This window comes from Condylura cristata, unplaced genomic scaffold (assembly GCF_000260355.1).
Source record: "Condylura cristata isolate star-nosed mole 26May11 unplaced genomic scaffold, ConCri1.0 scaffold00009, whole genome shotgun sequence".
Taxonomy (NCBI): domain Eukaryota; kingdom Metazoa; phylum Chordata; class Mammalia; order Eulipotyphla; family Talpidae; genus Condylura; species Condylura cristata.
In genome coordinates, this window is record NW_004567110.1 from 44079330 (window position 1) to 44104543 (window position 25214).

The window sequence follows — 25214 nt, forward strand, 5'->3', positions numbered from 1 at the left end:
TGGATCACTTCTGGGGCGCGGATGGAACTTGCACTTAAGCTGCTGTGGCTCACTTGTAGTGCTGTGTCCTAATCCTCTGCATGACCAGGGAGGGCCGAAATGATAAAGAATTTTAAGAGGCAGAGTATACAGACATTAACAGAGGAAAAAGCAACACACAGATGGTTACAACAGGGGCCAGGGAAACATGGCTATTGAGAGGAGAAAGACTAATACCATAGGGAAATGAAAATCTTATAAAAATCTTTAAATAAATCTGAAATAGCTCTTTTAATAAAATTCTAAATAAGAAGTATCATACTATTATATAGCTATAATAGTATGTAGTGATTTTTTAATGGCACATAAAATAATGGCACATTTCTTAGTCTATTAGCAACGTAGATTTGATGATTATGATATGTGTTTGGAGTGAAGAGCTTGACAGGAAGTCCACACTGGCTCCTGCTGCTAGCTTTGGTACTATAACAATGTCTGCAATAAACACAGTAAGTAGTGGCATAATAGAGAAGGAACCTGGAAAAACAGTAAATACCCACATTTGTGTTTATCATTACATGTGTAGGACACAAATTCAAAACAATGAAAAAGCAGTGTATGAAACTTTAATAGTATATTAAAATACAGATGACAAAATACCATTTAACTTTTTATGCAAATACTTCAATATTTCTATCATTAAATAAAGCATACTAAATACTAAGTAATTCTACCAGTCTTTGACTAAATTCTCTAAAGAACAAAACACTGGTGAAAAGTCAAAATTGTCTATTTAGAACCTTATTATTTATCAAAGACACAAAATGACCATGGTTAATACCAATTTAAGCATTTACAAAACACCACTGACGCCTAATATTGATATACTAAATGAAAATTCAGAGAAACTGATACTTACAGCACTAAATTATAAAATCCCTTTATTTTAAACAGTGTTAAAGTTTTAACACTGGAACAAAAATTAAATGTACCAAAAGGTGACACGAAACTATTTCTGGTAGTAAACTTTGTCTTATTGGTATAACTATTTTTGATTTTGTCCCTTATTTGAAACTATTAAAAGGAACATGTATTTTTTAACTCATATATACTTTGTACATTTATCATTCTATAAACAAATGACTTAGTGATAGCTTAAGGTCATAAACCAAGTCATTACCTTTTATGTCAAAGGCCTATTGTTTACCAATTTAGAAACTTTATATACACACACATATATAAATATATATTATTGAGTTGATATAAGACTATAGACATAGGATATGTTAGCAGAAATTAATTTTTTCCTTTCAGCAAGTTAATATTTTTTAATTGGAATAGAACGAGGGTAGGAGGGGCATTGAAAGCATGAGGTTCAAACAATTTACATTTTATCAAAGTAAAAAAGATTTTTAAATACAATGATGGCAGATAATCTTATACTACAAATCCTCATACTAATTAAAAGATAGTATCACAAAAAAAAATACTATAATGCTTTGAGCAACAATTATGATACATTAATGACCACAAGGCTTCAAACAAAAATGCAGTGATCAAAATATTTAACTATCCTTTTATTAATATAAAACATACTCAATCTTCACTGTCTGAGAAAACCAGTTTTAGCTTCTTCATAGTCCTCCATCTGTCTTTCAACATGACACTTGTTCGGTTGTTGAATTTATAATGCAGTAGTATTTTAGACCAATTTCCCTCTCCATATTTCTTCACACCAGATCTTAGATTCGTGTCTTCTTCCCAAATCCATGCCTTTGGATTAAAAAGTAGAACAATTATTCAAAAAATTTCTTGAGAACATATTTTCATAAATGCAATTTTTAAAAACCAAATATCACTGTTCTTCAAGGATAGAAAAACTTCTATAAATATTTTGTCATGAGATTTTTAAAAGCTCTTATTAGTACTGTAGCTCAGCAATAAAAGATCACATAGCTACCAAGTGACAGGGCTAACCAAACACTAAGTCTATCCCGTCTCTTAAGATAGTTTTCTACAATGGTTAACAGACTTGTATTGATTAATCTCACATATCTCTAAATAGAACTTATGAATATTTAATAAACTCAGTGAAAACCCTGTTCTGCCTAGTTTGGGTATAGTATGTAAACACATATAATTCAAGGGATTTTTGAAAACAGATTCTCTTCTCTAAAATAGACTTTTGAAAATGAAAACGTACCATTTTATCTTTGGAGAAAATGGAAATTATTAAAGATCAAATTTGATATCATGAACAGAAAAAGTTATTATGTGTACTATCAGGTGACCAACTATTTCTCCTGCTGACATAGCAAAAGAGCAGTATGATCGGAGTGATTATTATTCCGTCTGTAGTATAAGTAATTTCGTAGGTGGACTTTCACATTTTCTTTAAAAATGTATAGGTCACAGGATGGTAGGATATCACGTATGAGGTAGCTCTAGAGCAGTCAAATACAGAGAAACAAAGCAGATTGGCAGGAGCAAGGGGGAGGAGGAAATGTGGAGCTGTTCAATGGATAGTTTCAGTTTTATAAGATGGAAAAAGTTTTGGAGGTTGGTTGCACAAAATGTGAATATACTTATTAATGCCACCCAATTGCACAATTAAAAATGACTATTTTATTTAAAGAATGAAATTTTAAATGAACAAAGGACTTGAACAGACATTTCTCCAAAATAAATGGCCAGTAAGCACATGAAAAGATGCTCAGTATCATCAATCTTTAGGAAAATGTGAATCAAAACCACAAGGAGATCCCTTATACCCATTTGGACTGCTACTATAAAAATCCAAAGTATGAAATTGGTGCTGCCCAAGGGAAAACTGTTATTTTTCAAAAATTAAAAGCTGAACTATCATGTAATCCAGCAATTTTACTTGAGGGTATAGAGTCTAAAGAATTGTAAAAGGGACTTTAAGAGATATTTGTTTACCCCACTGATAGCACTGTATTACAACAGTCAAAAGGTGGAAGCAACCCAACTGTCCACTGAATGAACAAACAAAATGTGGTATATAAAAAAATGATGAGATTTACTTAGCCTTAATAATGAAGGAAATTCTGATATGAGTACTATGCAGATGAGTCTTGAGAACATTATGCTAGGTGAAAAAAGTCAAAGACAAAAAAACAAATATTGTTATGATTTTACTTAAGTACCTAAACAATCAAATTCAAGGACAAAGTAGAATGGCTTGGAGTACAGAAAGGAAAATGAAAATGATTATTTAATGGGTGCAGAGCTGTATAAAGTGTGAAGAATTCTATGGAAGGACTTTACATTAATTCTAAATACATATTTATCAACCCCCAACTGAAAATCTGGGTTAAGTATTTTCATGTAACTTAGGAAAAAAAAACAGATGGGTCAATTAATCAAAGATGGCAAAACTGACAATAACCGAAAAATTGCTTTATACCCAAGGTTCTTTTTTTTTAAGATTTATTTATTTGTGCATACAGAACTGGGGTGCAGGCCAGAGGTGCAGGGGCGGTGAGAGGCTTCACCAGAGACAGAGTAGGGAACAGAACAGGAAGACCGACGAAGTACACTGCTGAGGGGAGCTGCGGGCGGCTTCAGGAGAGGTCTGCCACGCCATGTGGGTCACCTCTGGGGCAGGGGGCAGGCGGGGATCGAACTCATGCGGAAGCGGCTTAAGCTTCTTAGTGCACTGCTTTAACCCGCTGCGACACCAGGGAGGGCCCTACACCCAAGGTTCTTAAGATCGAACAGGGTTTATGCAAAACAATGAAAGTCATTAAAGTTATGACTATTTTTTTATTTATATATCTATTTACGTTACTGTTCATTTTACAATGTTTACATTTTGTAAAATTATGACTTTAATGTCCACTGTTTACTAAATATAATAAATAAAATACCTGCTTTTTTCTAGAACGTTTTCCAGGAGTTACTGGCTGACTCTGTAAAACACATATTTCCTTGCTTCCAGTGGCTTGTCTATGGCTTTCTTTCTTCTTTTTTCCACCTTAAAGTAGAAATACTGTCATCAAAAAAACATCATTTCACATTAAAAGAAAAAGAATTAAATGGTCACCAAAAAAATTTTTACTTTTTAGCTATTTTAAGAAAATGAATTGCTTTATTTTCCTCCCTTTGAAAACAGAAGCAGCATGGCACAGGACAAAGACAAGTCTCTGAAAATCAGAGAGAGTGTGCTTTGAATCTTGATTATTGTACGTTTTTTAAAATATGCCATCTTACCTCCCAGAACCTGTCTTTTCATCACCTGTTACACAAAGAATATTTAATTGTTGAAATTCTCCTAAAATAATGTCTAAGGAGTATCTGACAGTGGAAATTGCAGTGTGGGTGCTTCGGGATGCACCCTTCCAAATAGAAACTCCTCGTAGCTTGAGTCACTTAGCAGTTATAGTAGCTATAAACCCTTTTGTAAAATAACCCAATCAAACAAGGAATAAAATCAAAGGAAGTGGGCCATTCCTGTGGCACAAGGGGTTAAAGCACAGCACTATGAAGCTCTCTGAAGCCACTGAAGCAAAAGTTCTATCCCCAGCCAGGGGTGCAGCAGACCTCTACTGTCCTGCCCACTGCCCCCTCCACAGTATGTTTCAGTCAATTTGCCTGTTCTGCTCTCCACTCTGTCTCTGGTGAATCCTCTCGTCTCCTGCACCTCTGGCCTGTACTCCAGTTCTTGTATGCATAAATAAATAAATCTTTAAAAAAGAAAAAATTAAAAGTGCTAGAAAAGGGGAAACTCTGGTCAACAATTAGCGAATAACAACATGTAAATTTAAATAGATTTAACTGCCATGGGAATTATGGCTAGAAAATAGAATGCTATAAAAGCTTGAAAACATGAAACATAACAAAAATTGGGAATTGGCGGGGGAGACACTGCTAATGTGATTTCTTACAGCTAACATAAACAATTTTGATTTTAAATTGACTGATGAAACAGATTTTAAAATAAATTTACATTGCTAGAAGCAATAGCTTCTAACTGCAAAGAGAGGATATGTTCAGCAACCTGGAAATTTTCTGGGATATATATATATATAACATCTAACAAAAAAGTCAAGAAATGTGGTAAAATTCACAAAATTCTAGGTTCAGTCATGGTCAAGCCACTCTGTAATAAGGTATATTTTTCACTAGGGTTTGACTACTGACCAACTATTTAGACTGTAAAAAATGTATACTTCTATTTCTTAAATTATTTATTAGGAAATTAAAGTCCAAGAGAAGCCTCAAATTACTTTATTTTAGTATTATCATTACTACTTATTTTGCAGCAATATAATTATTACAAATAACAAGAATCAACTATATTCATGCTTTAAGTAAGTAATTATTTCAGTTTGTTGAATAAAGTTAAGGTAGAAAAGCAGCAAAACACTATCAAAAGTACTCTAAAGCTAGACAGCAGAAATAGTCTTAATGAACATTATGTTTAATTAACTCTATAAAGTTAACTTTATAAAGTAACATTATTTTATCTCTGTGTTAGGTTTCTGAAGTGTTTAAGTGTGAGTGTGTGTGTGTGTGTGATGGTGAATGGCTGGAGCACTTCTGAGGACACATTGATAGTACTCACTTTGAACAGTCTGCTTTTCACCCTCCTTATTAAAATTGTTTTGTTGGTTTCCACTTTTCAACTGAGATAAGAAGAGGTTCTTGCTCGTCTTGTGAGACCTAAATAAAATATGAAAGCTAAGATTGGTTTCACAAAGACCAGAAAAGGTATGGAAAAGGATAAATGATTTTTCCTAGTTTCTGTTTGAGGACCTTCACTTTGGTCTGTTTCTTTTTGCTTCCTTTGCTAATGCCCTGTCTTTAACCTTTGTCCTCTTAAAGACTTTTGTCTGACTTCCTTCTCCTCCTCTACTTATTTTCCTCACCATACCTACTCAGAAATCAATAATCTCTGGTTTCCCAATCAAATATATGAAAACAAAAATTCTCAAACTATGAAGTACTAAGTTTCATGCTCTCTTGTGGATGATAAATTTCCCCAAAGACAATTTGAGGGATTTTCTCAAATTCCTTTTTGATGGCAGATATCACTTATTATCCTTATAGTTCCCAAAAAGAACTTGTTTGGAAATACAGAACATGGCACAATTTTTTTTTTAACAATCCCGCAAAGATGGTTGTTATTAACATTTTATAAAGGAACAATATAAAACAATTCACATAAGCTTAGGCAGCTATTTTGTCATCAATCTACAATTGCTTTCATTCCTGTAAATGTTCTATTCAATCTATTAATCTTTTTCCTCCTTCCTAAAACTTTCTAATGTGTTCTTTGAGCTGCTATTTTCTCAAGCTACTGAACAGTAGCTTTTGTGGCCTTGAGAAGAAACTGGCTTAATCTTCCATGAACCATAAGGGTCACAGAAGTGGGTCTCCCTACGTTTCGTATCTTGAATGTCATCTTCTGAATACTTTATAGCTGAATAGCTTTCACAAAAAACTTGGCCTTTGAGGATTCATGCTGTCGAGTTGTTATCACAGTGCACCATTTTTCAAAATCATTCACTATCCTGCCAAACACTTTCATCATTTACAAATCTTTCTCTTAACCCCAAGTACTGCTACTATTGCAACTTATTTTATTATTTCATTTCCAGTGACCTCCTCCATACATCAGACTATGTGACCTTCCCATAGTGACACTTAGTGCTCTATTTCTGAAATCGTTCATGTAAACCATCCACTCTCTGAAAATCTTGTATTATCTGTCATGGCATTTATAGCTACTAGTCTTACAAATAATTTCCTAAAACTGAAACTTGAGACATTTATCCATAAAGCCAGCTGTCTCAGCAACATATTATCGTTTCTATGACAGAATGAGTTTAATAAACATCTACTTTAAGTTCAAGTACTCTCATATGTGCATTTCAATAGTGGTCTTATAGATACAAAGTGAAAAACAATTTAGTATCACAGAAGCAGGCCACTATTATTTAGAATTTCAAGACCATGAGGGTAGTGAATACCTATTGAGGTTAAGAAGGATGCTGTGAGATACTCTTAAAATCATACTATTTACATGGCAGCGAACTGTACTATTTCTAGGCATGCATGAATTGATTTGATCAAAGTTTTCAAAGAAACTAAGAAACTTAAGGAAAATGTCAATTTACTGCACCTTGATAAGGATACTGTATCCTCAGAAGATTCAGTTACCGCAGACTGTTTGTTACTAACACTTTAAAAGGAAAAAAAAAAACAAAAAACAAAAAATTTTAAGAATGTAAACAAAGGAAATTTTTCATAGGATAACAAAATACTTTTCAAATTGTCAAATCATATTTCAATGTATAAAAAATATCTGGATAAGAAACCCTGATAACATTAGGATATATATATATGTATAGTTCATGTAAAACATGACTAATTTTGCCCAGATGAACTTACCAAAAATATTAAATCAAGTCTACCCAAACATGAGTTAAGAAGAATTGATGAAGTAATTGACCATTTATGTTACTCTTTCAAAATTTCTTCAATGGACTTTTTTCCATAAGTTCAAGTTTAATTTCTCTTCCAAACAGAATTTTTTAACAAATTCTTCCCTTTGCTATAGTTAAGACTGGCATCCACAAACATAAAAAGACCCACCTGTCAATATCTTAATCACCCTTTAAGGCCTTACTTAATGCAAATACCTCTGTGAAGCTGTAGATCTCAATTTCTTTAGCATTTAAATCTAGCTATAAACTTAAAAACAAAAAATTATTTAATGCTTGCTGTTCATTTCAAATATGCAATTCTTACTGTCTCAAATAGATTGTAAGATATATCACAGCAAAATACATCATTTATTACTGCAACATGATGGTTTCATCTTTCCTAGCAGTTGTCTGATCCTCCTTGCATCACCCTTCTTGATTCTATGCTAGCTACACCTGTGTCCTGTGGGTACTTGTCCTGATATTGCTAACTGTCATACATTATTTACTCTGATTTCTATTTGTTTCCAGGATGGTTTTGATATTTACTTGAATCTTAATCTCCACGTTATTTCTACTTTTGCTCCCTGTGTCTAACATACAAATTATAATGTATGCCTGACAATAAACTAGAACACCAATGATACTAAACTGATGGATACTTCCATTCCAAAATAAGTCTTTTGACAAACAGAATGACGTGGTGCTGTGGGAGCTAAGAAGTGACAATTCTTATTAAAAAGTTTGGCAAGACTTCATATAGGTGATCTGAACTAGTCCTTGAATGGCAAGTAAGGTCTTACCTTGGAAAGAACACAAAGAATGACATTCAAAATTGAAGGAAGTTAGCCAAGGTAGAGATATGAAAGAACATGTAATATTTAAAAACCAGGGAGAAATTCTGTGCCCTAGAAAATATCACACTTATGGGCAGGGAAGAATTGTTGCTCACAGATGGCACTATATATGAAAACAACAAAAGGGGCTACGTGAAGTTCTGTAAGTCATGCCAACAAATTCTGAACTCACCACTCTTCTAGTAGGAAAAAGAAATCCAATAGAGGTTATCAAGCTTGGAAATTACTGAAATTTATTTTTATGGAAAGGCAATTCTGAGAATCATGTTTGAGATACACGTATGTGATTAAAAAGTTAAGTAATAACATGGTATATATAAAAGAAAATGGATTAGAGAGGCCTTTTGAGGTGGGATTCCTAATACTTGGAGAAAACTGCATAAAAGAATAAGATACAGAGGCAGAAGTGAACAGCAAGAATTCTGTTTTACACACAATGATTAAATTGTCTGTTTCTAGGAGGTCATGTGAAATAAGTGTGTGGTGCAATATAAGAATGCCTAACAAAGTGTTCAGTATCTCCAAGAATCATAGTATGCTGAACCACAAGAATGTATAGGATCTTAATATTAATAAACTCTAAAGAAAATAATTGAGCCAAAAGAAGTGACATCTCTAATTCCCCAAAGTGGTCACAGAAAAAAAAGTCAGTGAAAAGATTTAGTCTTGGGGAGGGCATGACAATGCTCTGAGAAGCAGGCAGAAGAGTCAACTGGCGCCAGGAGAGATCAGACCTGAAGTTTGATCAATCACCATTTCATCTAACTTGGAACTAGTTCCACCCTGGCTAAGTAAGTAGTTAAGAGAGAGGACCTATAGAACTCAGATTATAGCCACAGTTATATATTATATGCATCGCTGAATACAATTACCCAAGGACCATAGAGGTTTCACTGTCTGACCTTGGGTTAAAGGTGAAAAGACAGAGGGAATGGATGGATTCAACAGCAAAAGATCTTTGTAATTCTTCATTGATAGTTTCTAAAGCCAAAGCAAAAAATGAAAATCAATTCTAGGGCCCTCCTGGTGGTGCAGCAGGTTATAGCACAGCACTAAGAAGCTAAAGCCACTTCCACGTGAGTTCCATCCCCACCTGCCCCGGAGGAGATCCACATGATGTGGCAGACCTCTCCTGACCCGCCCGCTGCTCCCCTCAGCAGAGTACTTCATCAATCTGCCTGTTCTGCTCTCCATTCTGTCTCTTACCGCCCCTGCTCCTCTGGCCTGTACCCCAGTTCTGTATGCACAAATAAATCTTTAAAAAAAAAAATCAATTCTGGACAAGGGTGTAAAAATTGCCTTTGACAATCCCTGGACTGTTATAGCTCAACATATAGGCCTGACACTGTCTGTTTCCACAGCACTGGAACAATTTATTCAGCTGAGTACCAGCTAAATCAGTTATCTCACACCTTCAAAATACTAGAATAAGCCTCAATACAGTGAAAAAGTGACATAATGAGGACATTTGGGATCTGAGAGACAGATAATTCAGGTTCCCAAGCTCAACCTTATTCCAAACTACATATAGAAAGGTAAAAAGTGCACTATTTTCTTCTCTGCTTATTTATGAGAATTTGATAATCTATGAAGTAATTCTACAGTACTCTAAATGTCCAATGTTAATAACCAGTAAGAGGATATATCCACAACTCAGTAATTTTCATCAATGGGTCACAGTATCACTTGTAAATAGAGATAGCACAGAAAAAACAAAAAATACATTAATGAATTTACAAACCTTTTTTGCATACCCGAAGTAATTCCAGTTTCCATTTCAATATCTTCATTAGATTTATCTCGAGGAGTTGATATTCTTACTCTTTTACTCTCTACTACTTTTGTTGCTGCCTTAAGGAGTTGAAAGAGTAGAAGAAATGCAATATACCATTTAAACAAACAGCATTAAGTCTTCTAATGTTCTGACAGTCATAACCAAAATACCTGTTCACAGTTATAAAGGGGACGACACAGTTTTTTTCACCAGTAACTACATGTCACCAGTAGTTACTTCAGTACCTGTTTGGTTTATAAGCATTTCAGAGTAGTTTTTCTTTCTTAATGAATTTGACAAACACAATGCTATCTGGGATATTTTAAGATCAAAGACTACTTAAAAAATGGAAAAAAAAGAAAAAAATGAATAAAAACTCCAGGTATTTTAAAATAAAACTACATTAAAAATCAAGATGCTCCCATATTATACATTGGTGCCTCCCTCAACCTCATGCTTGGCATGCACAGACAAAAGCCTGTGAGGTGGCAGAGATTGTTGCAACTTTGGTCTTCCTACCCCTGAGGTCCACCTGCCAACCTCTGTCAGCTCCAGCCTTGCTCTATCACAAAAAGGTTACTGATCGTTAGGAAAGTCCTAGAAATGTGAGTTCCCTTGACAGGACATATAAAAATGTGGTGATGTGCTATTTAAAGATTCAAGTGGGTGAAAAATGAAGATTGTAGATGCGGGTTTGAAACATTTAACTGTGGTTCTCCAACTGCCACCAGATCTCTTGCTATTAAATAGATGAAAGGGAGGAAGCCTTAATCATGAAAAACAGGTTTTACCAAGGAACTCTGCCTTCCTCCCAAGAAACTATAGTGCTCCATGCTGGCTGAAGATGTAATCAAGACTGCCCCTGTTTATCACAAATAAGAGAAGAGGCAAAGAAGAAATGAGTCCATAGGGGAGGCTCCCAACAGGCCATGTTGTTGTCTGTCCACTCATCATACAATCACGAGTCCAGAAGACCCTGGCACATTTACAATAAAGGAGCTTCGAGACATGCATACTTCTTACTGTTCACATTGTGATTGTGATGAAAGCAAAATATAGTTTCATTGTCCTGAACCCTCTGGTTTCTTTCAACCACCTCTATCATGTGTATATTTTGAATTGTATGCCTGGCTCAAAACTGCAATCTATAAAAAAATCTGAAGTTCTGATAGCTCACAAAACACACAAATATCTAATTTTACCTGACTCTACTTTGGGGAAGAACAAATTATTGTACACAAAGAAGATCTGCATATGGATACTAGAATGACAGAATTAATACTTTTTGAGATCAAAAAAGAAAAAAAAATTAAAAAATTTTAAATATCTCCAATCCCAATTTTACTTTTTCTAAAACTGTATAAATTTTTTCTTTAAAATTTAATTAAAATGAAATAGGTCTTATTTCTTAATTTATTCTGAAATTTCCTCAACTTTTAACTACAAAATTACAAAACAAAAATTTGATTAGTTTTTACGAATTTCTATTTCAAATATCTTCTTTTATAACAATTCCTTCTAAGTTACTGTTACAGTCTCTCTGAAATTTGCATACCTTCATTAGAAAAGTTGATGATTTTTCACTCAGCACATAATTCACATAACTCTTAATTTTCTCCATCATATGGTTGTAGCTGAAATGTTGAAAAATAGAATGGAATGTGTCCTTCTGTGAGATTATCGTAAGTAATTTCCTTTGTATAGGCTAAAAAAGAGGAAATGTATAAATACATAAATCAAAAATAAAATACAATAAATTTTGTCATTATTATTTAACTGAAATTGCTTTTAAATTCAAAGACCTACAATTAAGAGGCAAAAAAATTCTTCTGTCTTAAATGGTCCATCATTATATTTTCATTTCAAAAATATAAATAAATATTTCACAATACACAAAAGGACAGAAAGTATGAGCTTTAATGTTCATTATGAAGTTAAGAAATAAAAACATTATCAGTGTAACTGAAATTCTTGCTTTCTACCATAATTTGGTTTTCAATCAAATTGAAACCCCACTCCACCTTCTCTCTCTTTTTTTTAAAGAATTATTTAAAACTGGCCCTCTCTGATGGCGCAGCGGGTTAATGCACAGCACTGGGAAGCTAAAGCCACTTCAGCATGAGTTCGATCCCCACCTGCCCCGGAGGTGATCCACATGGTGCAGCAAACCTCTCCTGACTCACCTGCTGCTCCCCTCAGCAGTGTACTTCGTCAATCTACCTGTTCTGCTCCCCACTCTGTCTCTGGTGAAGCCTCTCACTGCCTCTGCATGTCTGGCCTCTACCCCAGTTCTGTATGAATAAATAAATCTTTAAAAAAAAAAAAGATATTTAAAACTGGGGTACAGGTCAGAGGCACAGGTGTGGTGAGAGTATTCACTAGAGATAGAGTGGGGAGCAAAACAAGAGATTGACGAAGGGGAGCAGCGGGCAGGTCAGAAGAGGTGTGCCACGCCATGTGGATCACCTTCAGGGAGGGGACTGAACTTATGCTGAAGAGGCTTTAGCTTCTCAGTGCTGTGCTATATCCCACTGCACCACCAGGGAGGGCCCTCCACCTTCTCTTTTAAAGGAACCACTATGCTGAATTTAGAATCTACCATGCCCATTCATTTCTTTGTACTTGTACTATGTATGTTTATATAGTATCGTTGAGCACAGTTTTAATTTTATACAAATGATGTTTTCTATATTGCTCTAAAACTGGTTATATTTTGCTTATTCTCCCAGACTGTTGAAAACTTTACAGCTATTTCTCTTACCACAATGCTGTGAAACATTTTTCTACATGTCTTCTTGTACACAGTACAAGTTTTCCTTTAGACAATATATTTTCAATACTGGTTGAACAATCAAAACTACAGGGTTTTAAAAATAATTCTACTTCTTAGACAAATTATCTCAATGGGGCCTTAAAAAATAAAGCTTCATTGGCCCTCCCTGGTGGCGCAGCGGGTTAAAGCACTGCACTGAGAAACTAAAGCCACTTCCGCATGAGTTCGATCCCTGCCTGCCCAGGAGGTGACCACATGGCGTGGCAGACCTCTCCTGACCCGCCCGCTGCTCCCCTCAGCAGTGTACTTCATTGATCAGCCTGTTCTGGCTTCCTCTCTGTCTCTGGTGAATCCTTTCACCCTCTGCATCTCTGGCCTGTACCCCAGTTCTGTATGAATAAATAAATAAGTAAATCTTTAAAAAAAAAAATAAATAAAGCTTCATCCTCTTAAAAATGTGCACTGGAAGTAAAAATAGCTACTTCAGAGTATTTATCTAGATTTACAATTACTGGAATGCGTGCCTATAGATTTCGCTAAAATGCTCTCCAAAGTTTGCCATTTTAACATTCCTGAGTAGAGGTGTCACAATCTAATTAGTTCTTTACCTTTTAAGTCAACTGTTTTTTTTTTTTTTTTTAAGATTTATTTATTTATGGTCTGGGATACAGACCAGAGGTGTAAGGGTGGTGAGAGATTCACCAGAGACAGAATGGGGAGCAGAACAGGCAAGTCAATGAAGTACACTGCTGAAGGGAGCAGCAGGTGGGTCAGAAGAGGTCTGCCATGCCATGTAGGTCACTTCCGGGGCGGGGACTGAACTCATGCTGAAGTGGCTTTAGCTTCTTAGTGCTGTGCTTTAACCCACTGCGCCACCAGGGAGGGCCCGATTGTTGGTATTTTAAGGCACTTTAATTTTAATTGTTGCCAGTTTAATGGTCTGAAATATTATTCCAATACACCATTTGGTATTTCCCTGATTATTAACACTAGTGAAGTTTAAGCACTTTTTGTATGTTCCTTTTGTGAAAAAACTTATGAAACATGCTATTTAATAAAATCTTCACTAAAAATTACAAAACTACCTTTTCTTTCTTTGAATAACCTTAATTTACTTCAATAATACTTTTTAAAATTAAATAACTTTTTTAAAAACTAAATTCCACTGACCTTAATGTTATTCACCCTCTCCACAAAATTATAATGGTCACATAGTAAACTTCTAGAAAAATAAGCAAGTTATAATACTTTTTCCAGACCTGCATTGTCCAAATATGGTAGCCATAGGTCACACCCAGTTAATGAGTCTTTGAAATGTGTTAGACCTGAATTTAGAATATCCAAAATATACTTCAAGGGTTTAGTATAAAAAAAGGAAGTGCAAAGTACTAACACTTTAATATGATGGGTTCTGGATATATTGGATTAAATGCAATGTTATTAAAATAACCTCAATTTTTTTTTTACTTTTTAAATGTGGCTACTAGAAAATTTTAAAAGCTCATGTGACTTGTATTATATTTCTATTGGGCAACATAAAGCATTTCTTTTCTCCTCCAATGTTCTTTTAGTATTACTCACTCCATAAAACCAGTTCTAAAATTCTATTATTTTTAACTTAAGCAATTACCGTGTGGTTATTTGAGTCACCAAATATTCTTTCAAAGACATCTTCTGCTTCCTTAAAACTGCCATTTTCCATGCAAACAGCGATTGCCTAAAAAAGTAGCATAGTACATACCTTAGGTTGTTAGGTTACCACTTCATTTAAAATATTTTTATGGAGTTGAAAAGATTTGATTTGATAAACCCCATAAAATAATTTAAAAATGAAATAACTGGTTTGAAAAAATAAGAATTATTTTCCTTGGGGCCCCAGGCATATTTATAAATTAGAGCAAATGAAAGACAGGCACTAGTAAAAGTAAGTATCTACATGTATTTGGGGACAATCTAATATTAATTTGAACAAATGAAAAAATGAGAGGGAGCATTTATGATCATTAGAATATATTTAATTTGCTAGTTAGGATTTCTGAAAACTCTAACAGAAACATAAGAAGCCAAATTCTTTTAAATAGTCATTTTATAAAGTGGTCTTCTGGATATCACTGGTAGGATATTACAATCTAGATAGCTTTGTAAATTTAGCAAATTTTTGCACCTCTCTGTTAGAGCTTCTTTATATTTAAATAGTAGAAATAATAGTATCCATTTCATGGGTTTTTTGTGAAGATTAAAGAACAATATTTGGCAAATAGTGACATATTACATGTTTGCTATGTATTTTTATTGTTGCCTCCTTAACTTATATTGGTATATTAACAAAGTTCAGCTCCTTCTAGAGTCTCAAAAGCATAGCATAATGTGACAAATCTCTCTGCCCTGGGTTGAAATTTTCAGAAGCAGTTTTTGTGCTACCCATTCTTTCTTCATTCTACTTGGCAATCACACACTAATAACCAATACTTAATTCTTATACATTTTCTCTTCCACTTATGTAAAAAATTTCAACAATAAGAAAAAGTTTAGCTATTTAAGAAAATTCCAACTACAGCTTTCAAACCATATTTTTCCTATTATATCTTTGAATGATCTGATGCCTTACTTTTTAGATTAGTCCTCAAATTCTCCCTACATGGTTACAATTTTACATTCTTCTGATTACAAAATCCACTAGCTTCTTATTAATGATACATTAATCTGCTAATTAATTAATAATCAATAAGAAAATATTTCTTCATATTTATAATATTTAAATACAAACCGACAGAGCACAAACCACTAGTTTTTGAAAGTTGGTGGTGATCTCATTTTTAAATAAATGCAGCACATTTCCTGAAGTGGGCGCAATATACACATATATCCCAGTCTTTAGTGCTTATATCAGTACTATAAAACAAAGGATTATAAACATATCAGGACTATAAACCAAAATTTCTAAGGAGAACAACTAAAGGAAATTTTACTTTGGGTTTACTTTCCAAATTAGGTAGCTCTTAATTTCTTTAGATGTTATGCTTTTACAAAATACTAACTACAAACACAATCATACCTGAATTTTAATTAAATTCTGTATTTCTTCATAAAACATGTCATGGTCCTCTTCAATTGAAGCCCAAACCATTAGGGCTGATTCTAAGGGTGTAATTCGTTCATCACTTTCAAATTGTGCATCTTTTAAAAAAGAAACAAACAAACAAAAATTTAAAAGCTAAATAGAAATTTGTCAGTTTTTTTTTTTTTAAGATTTATTTATTTGTGTATACAGAACTGGGGTACAGGCCAGAGGCTCAGGGGTGGTGAGAGGCTTCACCAGAGACAGAGTGGGGAGCAGAACAGGCAGATCTACGAAGGACACTGCTGAGGGGAGTGATGGGCCGGTCAGGAGAGGTCTGCCGCGGCCATGTGGTCACCTCTGGGGCAGGCGGGGATCAAACGCATGAGGAAGTGGCTTTAGATTCTCAGTGCTGTGCTTTAACCCACTGTGCCACCAGGGAGGGCCCAAAATTTGTCAGTTTTTTAAAAAGAATTATGTATGTATACAGAATTGGGGTACAGGCCAGAGGTGCAGAGGTAGTGAAAGTATTCACCAGAGAAAGACTGGGAGAATAGGCAGATCAACAAAATACACTGCTGAGAACAGGCAGATCAACAAAATACACTGCTGAGGGGAGCAGTGGGCAAAACAGGAGAGGGTCACCTCCCTGGTTAGGGATCTAACTTACCCTGAAGCACCTACAGCCAGCTTGGTACTGCTGTGCTTTAATCTGTTGCACCAACAGGGAGAGCCGAAATTTGTCAATTTTTTATAAGTTAATTTCATTCATTAAATACTTACTGAATGCATACTGTGTACCAGACACTGCTCTTGTAACAATTCAGAACAATGATAGGACTTCGTTAAGTTCTTCATAAAAATCAACTTTAGAAGACAGAAAAAGCTGTCTGATTTACAAAACATTTCTTTATTAAAATACTGACTTCAAGAATGAAAATAAACTTAAAATTTTCATTTCTAGGTAGAATGTAAATAGTGCAGCAGGCCACATTCCCTTTATATTATGAAAAAAATCAAACAAATTGCAAAATTATGTTTTTGAATACATAGAATAGCTGCAGAAGCAATACGAGCTAGAGTCACCACAATTCCAGAGAAAAAAGTCTTTCTGAGGTGAGCTAATGATCTGCAGCTATTTTCTTTTCTGGTTTAATTTAACGAAAAGGCTGAGGATCCAGTGTGCTCCAGGTATGTAAATTTCACTGGGAGAAAAATAAATAAATAAGAAGTTTCTGATAATTTTATTGGAACTATGTTTGCTGGCTGAAAAATAGAGTAACTGAAATACATAGTTGGTCTTCCCCTACATGACATTTGCTAAGTTGGCAGGCAGCAGAGAAAAGATAGTTTGGAAAGGTAAGGAAATCACTCATCGTCTCACAGATCTTAAGAGACTTGAGTCCCCTTAGAAAAGGGAGTAGGCCATAAACACACATTTCCCCTTCAAGACATATGCTATATTTTAAAGCTATGTGGAACAGGAGACTAAAGTTAACATGATATGTTCTACGTCATATGTCATTACTTAGCAGTTAAAATGAGGCTAGCCCAACTGAGACCTACTTTTTGCATAAAATACACATTGGGTTTTGCAAAGGGCAGATATTTTGTTAACAGGTTTATATGATTTAAAGAGTAAATCACATTTTAGAAATAATGAACTAAATATGACTAAAATCAATTACCTGTTTCTTTTCACTTTTTTTTTATATAGTTACTAAAAAATTCTCAGTCACATATATATGGTTCACATACTGGGCAGCGCTGCTACAGAGCAAACACTTAAAAGTTAAGCAAAGGGATACCCCCTCACCTCCACACACATACACACTCACAGGTGATCCTTGAAAAACATGGGTGTATGAGTCCACTTTTACATGACTTTTTTTTTTTTTTAGTAAATATATTAGAAAACTTTTTGGAGATCTGCAGCAATTTGAAAGAACTTGCAGACAAAATGGGTAGCCTAGAAATATCAAAACATCAGTGGGTAATGTATACTGAGATAAAAATCTATTTTATTATTTGCTACCACAAAGTACACATAAATCTATTATCATAGTAGAAAATAATCTTAGTGCCACCCTGTAAACCCTGAATAACAAATAATATGGAACCTTTGTGAAGTGATACTAGTGATGATGGAATTGCTCCCAAGAAACAAAGTATGTATGACATTACAAGAAAAGTTAAATTATTTGATATGTGCCATAGGCAATAACTGATGAGAGTATCGTTTATGATTTTAAAAATGATATAAACTTTGATTCTTTTTTGAAGGGAAACTTTGGAGCTTGGGTGGGAGAAACTAAAATATACTGGACAACTACTATCTATGAACTTTTAAAAGTCCTGTCACACTTAATTTATAAAATAACTGTTAACATATGATGTGCATAGTCTGGAATTCTTCAATTGTGTCCATATCTATCTGTTTTAATTTATCTTCAGTAACAAGCCCAGACCTACCTATAGTTCTTTGTCTTCCACATTGAGTCTGCCTCTACTCCTACCACTTAATGATCCTAGTACCAAATCAAGACCTAACTTCCAATATAGCTCAACACAAACCATGCTATAGGAACCAGACCTAGATTAGTGAGGACCATGACAGAGGTACTTACACAGTGGGACTTTATGTATGTAATACAACATGTTTATAAGTAAGCAGTTTCATGTAGGTACAAGACTACCACTTGAAATGGCTGGAAAACCATTTTGAAAGAATAAAACCAAATTAAATATGCATTTATTTGCACTGAGATTCCTTCAAATAATCATGTTGTAAATATTATTCATTTATTGAGAAATTAAAGCAGTTTATCCATTATAATCTAAAATGAACTTTGGAAACAAGGGAGGCAGAGGTAGTTATAATTCACATCCCTTTACATAAAATATGTACTGATAGCAAGTTCAAATAAGAGGTTTAAATATAGTGATTGGTTAAAAAAAAGTGTGTATGACAGAGTTAAAACAAAGTTACTATATATTCAAATTTGGAGTGAAACTGCCAAGAGAGACTAAGAAGAATGATTGCCTAACAGTATTACTAGAATAATCTGGAAATTTATTAAAAACATAAATTTGGGCTCTCCCTCGTGGCGCAGTGGATTAAAGAACAGCACTAAGAAGCTAAAAACCACTTTAGCATGAGTTCAATCCACACCCCGGAAGTGACCCACATGGCATGGCAGACTGCTCCCCTCAGCAGTGTACCTTGTCAGTCAGCCTGTTCTGCTCCGGACTCTGTCTCGGGTGAATCCTCTCGCCATCCTTCCCTTCACCCCTGGCCCTGTAACCCAGCTCTGTATGCATAAATAAATCTTAAAAAAAAAAAAAAAAAAGCCAACGTAAATTTTAGGATACTTTACATATATCATTGAATCAAAAAATGAAAAACGCATGGTAGGTAAAGGTACTCAGCATTTTGTTTTTTAACAAACTAATAATTCTGATACAGGCTACAAAGTTTGAGAACCACTACTCTATAATAATGACACTACATTTCTTTTATTTGATTTAGATATGCTAGTATATGGATGTATATGCTAAACAAATATGGGCAAACTCTTAAAAACAAACAGCTTCCACCTGATACTTCTCGTCTTTTATTTACAGCTTGAGATATTGCTAATGTAAGATAAAAATACATATTTACCAAGTGTTTTTCCTGCTGCAATTCTTGTCAAAAACTGACATATGTAGATAGTTCTCAATTGATAAGCTGTTAAACTGGATAGTCCATGAATAATAGCTGAAAAAGAAAAAATAGATTTCAATCACGCAAAACAAAAAATTAAACTGACCCAGCAGTGCCTCTGTGTGGTTTGTTGAGTTATGATATAAAACATAAATTCAGAACACCTTTCCTCAAAATAAGACTGATTATTTTTACATGCAGAGTACTTAAAACTACTTTTAGAGGAGCACTATATATTACCAAAAGGAAATTTGGTTTAAATCAAAATGTATCAAATCACTAGCTGGAAGCTTATTTTATACCTTTAAACTCCTGCATTAAGGAAACATTTTATATTATTTGTCAAGGTTTCAGTTAAGTGAGACTATTCAGTTTACAAAGCTTTATTTTTAAAACATAGATAATACTAATGTCACAAATATCTGAATTCTGGGCAATGAGTATAAACATACAATAGTGAATAAGCCACATTCCCGGACCTCACTGAGTTTATTAACATGTTGCAATGAAAAGCAAAGGAGAAAACACAGAAAAATGTGGACAAAACTAAATATGAACATCATATAGCCATAGGATAAGGAAATGTATAGCATGTTTAAGTAGCTTGTAGGAGAGGAACTACAAGCAAGACTGAGGAAACAGTGTTTAAGACCTGACATACACTGTCAGTATTATACTTCACCTAGAGGTTGGCTGATGTGTAATAAAAGGTTAAGTTAATAACAAACCAAAAAGGGGGCCTCCCTGGTGGCCTAAGGGTAAGGTATGTCTCAGTGCTATCACCACTAAGGCCCGAGTTTGATCCTGGCTATGGAGCTGGCTCACATTGCTTGGCAGACCTCTCCTGTCTCATCCGCTGTTCCTCTTAACAATGTATTTTAGTAGACCCACCTGTTCTGCTTCCCACTCTGTGTCTAGTGATTCTTCCCACCCCTGCACCTCTGACCTACACCGTAGTTCTTCTATGCATAAATAAGTATTTTTAAAAAACCTAACAACCCAAAAAGCAGTCTTAGAATAATTAAGTAGATTATGTAGATAAAATAAATGGATTTATTTGTATGTTTCCTCAACTCTAAGATTCCATGATCTTATGCCATACCAGAGTTTATCTGATTCTATACAGTTGTACAGAATTAAAAAGGGTTTAAAGAGAGCACAATGCTCAATATGAAATTTAAACATCTACTGCTAGACATGTGAAATAAATAGTTCCTGCCTCTCAGGAAGTTTTAGCTTGAGAAAACACAAATTAAGTGAAAAGTTTTGCAAGTGACTAATCAGAACTTTAACAAATTCCATACAGGATAAGTAGTGAAAAGAAAGAACTAATCAATCATTCTAGGGAAGAATGTCAAATCACTTCTCTATTTCCCTTCATATTCAATCTAGACTATTAGTAAGTAGAGATTAACATGCCATTACCCTTCTGATTTTTGTATCTGCTTAAGAAAAAACACAAAACAAAAGCAAACAAATATTCTAACTGAATTAAGCTTCAGATTTCTCCAAACTTGTATGCAAGAACTGATGTATGCAAGAACTGATGATAGGAAAAATCCATTAGGGAGGATTTAATGGCCAGCAACAACAGCAGCAACTATATTTAAGCACTTACATACCCACTGAGCACTTTATACTAGAGTTTTCCTCTAGCGTTGATTGTGGTCATTTGGTAATGACTGGAGATACAGAGAAGGGATTGTTATTGTCACCTTAGTAGGTTGAGATCAGGGATACTGCTTTATCCCGTAATGCACAGAACCATCACACCCCAACCTCTCCACTTTAACGCATAAACACAATAAAGAATTGTGTTGCAAAATGTCAACATTCTTGAGGTTGAAAAATCTTGTTTTATACATAGCAGTTCATATCCTTCTCTTTGAGCCCTGGTAATTATATACTATTTTATCACTTTACAGATGAGGAAATCAAAGTTACAAATGGGTAAGTAAACTTGTTTCAGGTCTTAGAGCTATGAAACAGCACAGCCAGAGTCAGACTCAGTTTAGTACCCTTTTCTAAACTACTTTTCAGAGTACAGGATATATGTTAAGAATACACCTGGAAAAGGCATTATCTAAGATACACCGAAGTGTGAGAACAATTCTGAGTTGGAATAAAAGAACTAAGCATTTTCAAGAAAGCATCAAGAGTTGCATATTTTTATAGTAAAAAATGCAGTAAATATGTGGTGGAAGTCTTCTTGTTAAAAACAAGAATAACGAGAACAACACTAAGTTCACAATTTGATAGCCATTACTACTTAGCAGCTTAACTTGAAAAGATTTACTCTTTCTGGATTTCTGTGCCTTTAGCCTTAAAATATTGGAAGTGGACTATACTAGCTTTCCTTTGGAAATTTAGCAACCTGAGAGAAATCTTTTTTTTTTTTTAAAGTTCATTTTTAGGCCTTCCCTGTTGGTGCAGCAGGTTAAAGCACAACACTGCCGGTGAGCCACAGCTGCTTCAGTGTGAGTTCGATCTCTGCCCCAGAGGTGATCCACATGGCACCGTGACCTCTCCTGTCTCGCCCACTACTCCCCTCAGCAGTTCCCATTCTGTCTCTGGTGAATTCTCTCACCAACCCTGTGCCTCTGGCCTATACCCCAGTACTATATGAATAAATGAATAAATCTTTAAAAAGAAAAAGTTCACTTTTAGAAGGAGTTTAAATTTACAGATGATGAAGATGGTAGAGGTTGGATTTATCCTCCACCCAGCCCACCCGTTATTAACACTGTAAACTAGCATGTTATTTAAATTTCTCAAACATTGCTTGATAATTTTTTTTAAGATTTATTTATTTATGCATACAGAACTGGGGTACAGACCAGAAGTACAGGGGCGATGAGAGGCTTCACCAGAGACAGAGTGGGGAGCAGAACAGGCCTACTGATGATGTACACTGCTGAGGGGAGCAGCAGGTGGGTCAGGAGAGGTCTGCCGTGCCATGTGGGTCACCTCCAAGGCAGGGATCAAACTCATGCTGAAGTGGCTTTAGCTTTAACCCACAGAGCCACCAAGGAGGGAGGGCCCCACTGCTTGAAATTTTAAGGAGTAAAGGACATTTTGTAGACTGTTCCTTTACTGGGATTTATCTGACATTTTCCTCATGATTAAAGAGGAAATCATAGGTTTTGAGGACGATCACAGAGCTGAGTTCTATTTTCATCAGATCATATTAAGTGTACAGAGTACTGTAACTGTTGATACTGACCTTGGCCTTGATCACTTAAGTATAAGGTTGTATAGGCTTTCTTCACTCTGTAAAGTTATTTCCAAGTGGGTTCCCACAGAATCCACTTATAAGGTAGTTATGCTCCACCTCTCTGAGGACAGATCAAATGCATAAAATATTCTGAATTAATCTGCATGGGGGATTTATCTCCTCTCTCTTTATTTACTTGATCATTTATTTAAAGCAGTATGAACTCATGAGTACCTATTTTATATTCTGGGTTAAAATCGAATACTACTTTGGGCCCTCCAGAGTGAACCAACATGTTAAAGCACATCACTATGAAGCTATCTGCAGTAGTATGAGCTGGATCCACAGCTAGGGGGCTGACCCACATGGCAGCAGACCTCTCCTGGCCCACCAGCTGCTCCCCTCAGCAGCATATTTCAATCAATCTGCCTGTTCTGTTCCCCACTCTGTCTCTGGTGAATCCTCTCACCACCCTACCCCCACCTCTAGATTGTACCGAGTTCTTATCTGCATAAATAAATAAATCGTTAAAAAAAAACAAACAAAAAACCCCAATACTACTTTATTTAGCACGAGTTGTTCAGTTTTGGTCAATGGGAGCTCTTGCAATTAATTGGCCAGGGTCCCTTTATAACCCACTGCTGTGGGTCATCTGCCTTACTGTTCATTTTATATATTTCTACAAAGAGCTCTGGTTCCCTTTATTGGAAGCCAAGATGTGTTGTTAAGTATACTTGTTGTTACTAGGATTACACTGTTTCTATAGAGTCCAACAAAACAAAATATGTTAATATTTACCTGTGTCTACATAAACATACAAATGTATTACTGTACGTATTCACTTTATATCTATATTAACCTAAACATAAGTTCATATGTTGTTTCCAGTTGTAAGTAATTGATTTTAACCTCTGCTCCAGAGAGGACTTTTTACTAATTCTAAGATGGTGAACTGAATGCTTTTCAGCATTTAACTTTCTAATTAATATTAATTACCCAATTAATTATTAAATAGCTGTTGAACTAAAGCTAGGCTTGGGTATGGAACACCCCTTTTAACACATCAATACCAAGGCTGCTCAACTTGCTCACCCTACAAACTAAGATTTGCCTAAAGCATAGGTTTGTCACGTGATGAAATGTCAGTAGTTTCCCCGAGAACGTCCTATAAAATACTATCCTGGGGCTGTATTCAGCTGCTAGAAGTTGAGTGCCAACTCTATTAAAAGAAATACCTGAGCACTTGTTATTCAAAATTAGTCGTGCTGATCTTCTCGAAGCTAGGTCTCTGTCCATTACCGACTATCTCGCCTAGACAGTTCATCATTGACAGTCCTTTTTGATGCCTCTACTGAGCAAGTAGGCCAAATGAGGTTGAATTACCTGACAAAGAAATTGTCAACAATGATGCCTAGAGGTCACTTGGAGGCCCTATGACCGCTGACCAAACAAGAGTACCTTAGTAGAAACACCAAACACCTGAGGCAAACGAGACAAAAGGAATTGATTGGGTGGGCGCACTGGTGCACATTTTAGCTTATTTAACCAACCTTAGAAAGGTTTGCCCATCAGAAAAATCGAGAAGCAGGTTAACAGTAAGAAGTTAATTTCAATCACCACTCACTTCAGCTCCAGGCCTCGGCTCTTCCCTGGCAGCAGCCTCGACCCCCACCCCTGCTCCCACCAGGAAATCGCACAGGAAACCAACCACCGTCTCTGAAGTAGGCTCCCGACTAAGGCGCAGCTTGGACCTCGGGGGCGCCTCACACTCACCCTCCGCGCTGTCGCGGGTGCGCTCAAAGTCTTCAGTGCGGCCGTCGCGGAAGGCCCGGCAAAGACAGAGGCAGAGGAAATCGAGCATCCAGCCGGTAGCTACAGCCTCGGCTTCGGTCACCAGGCCCCCGTCCTCTTCTTCCGCGGGGGCCCCCATTTGCATCTGGCACTCCAGCAACTCCTGACACTCAAACTGTTCCTGGTCATCTCCCGCCGTTTCCCCGACCCGCTCTTCCAGGGGTTGCGCATCCTCCCCGTCAGCACACCCCCGAGGACTGCGGGTGGCCAAGGCGGCATCCTCCGCCATGTTAAAACACTCCCGCCGATGGCGCCGCTCGGGGCGCACAGCGACGATTGGCCAGAGCTGGAAATTATGGGCGTTGCCACAGTGAGGCGCTTCCGCCGGCGGAAAATCACCAATCACATCTCCAGAATGGCAAGCGACTCGAGTCTGGCTTCTGATTGGTCGAGGTCTCTTCCCGCCTCTGGCTGTTGAATTCCATGCCAATCCCAGGCTAAGGGTTTGTTCAGCTCAGACTGGGCGGTGAGAGCGCTTGAAAGGTAAGGGAGTTGTTTTAATTCATCCTAAAATGCAGCATTGGATGAAACAGCTACACGGATAGTTAAAG

At 35.8% G+C, this 25214-nt stretch overlaps 1 protein-coding gene across 3 annotated transcripts; it reads right to left on the reverse strand.

The window, feature by feature from the left end:
• Positions 1 to 6: 6 nt before the first annotated feature.
• Positions 7 to 24896, reverse strand: TERF1 (telomeric repeat binding factor (NIMA-interacting) 1). Of its 3 annotated transcripts, XM_012723118.1 has the most exons (11): positions 24586 to 24896; positions 19557 to 19652; positions 15890 to 16011; positions 14465 to 14551; positions 11617 to 11766; positions 10029 to 10138; positions 7127 to 7186; positions 5567 to 5664; positions 3870 to 3976; positions 3024 to 3088; positions 1632 to 1752 (listed from the first exon to the last, which is right to left on the reverse strand). In XM_012723118.1, the coding sequence occupies exons 1-11, from the start codon at positions 24890 to 24892 to the stop codon at positions 1722 to 1724; spliced, it is 1233 nt and encodes a 410-aa protein (XP_012578572.1). In that variant the 5' UTR covers positions 24893 to 24896; the 3' UTR covers positions 1632 to 1721. The 3 variants fall into 3 exon arrangements, with proteins under 3 accessions (XP_004679858.1, XP_012578571.1, XP_012578572.1); XM_004679801.2 differs by lacking the exon at positions 3024 to 3088 and having other exon boundaries at positions 7 to 1752; XM_012723117.1 differs by lacking the exons at positions 3024 to 3088; positions 7127 to 7186 and having other exon boundaries at positions 7 to 1752.
• Between the last annotated feature and the right edge of the window lie 318 nt (positions 24897 to 25214).

What these genes read in the sequence shown, in the direction of transcription:
- TERF1 (XM_004679801.2), bottom strand. Translation starts at nt 24,892, where the DNA reads ATGGCGGAGGATGCCGCCTTGGCCACCCGCAGTCCTCGGGGGTGTGCT. An exon ending in GTGACTCAAATAACCACACG is followed by an intron (nt 11,767 to 14,464) that starts GTAATTGCTTAA and finishes CCTCTTTTTTAG; the next exon opens with CCTATACAAAGGAAATTACT. An exon ending in CATCAACTTTTCTAATGAAG is followed by an intron (nt 10,139 to 11,616) that starts GTATGCAAATTT and finishes CAACTCCTTAAG; the next exon opens with GCAGCAACAAAAGTAGTAGA.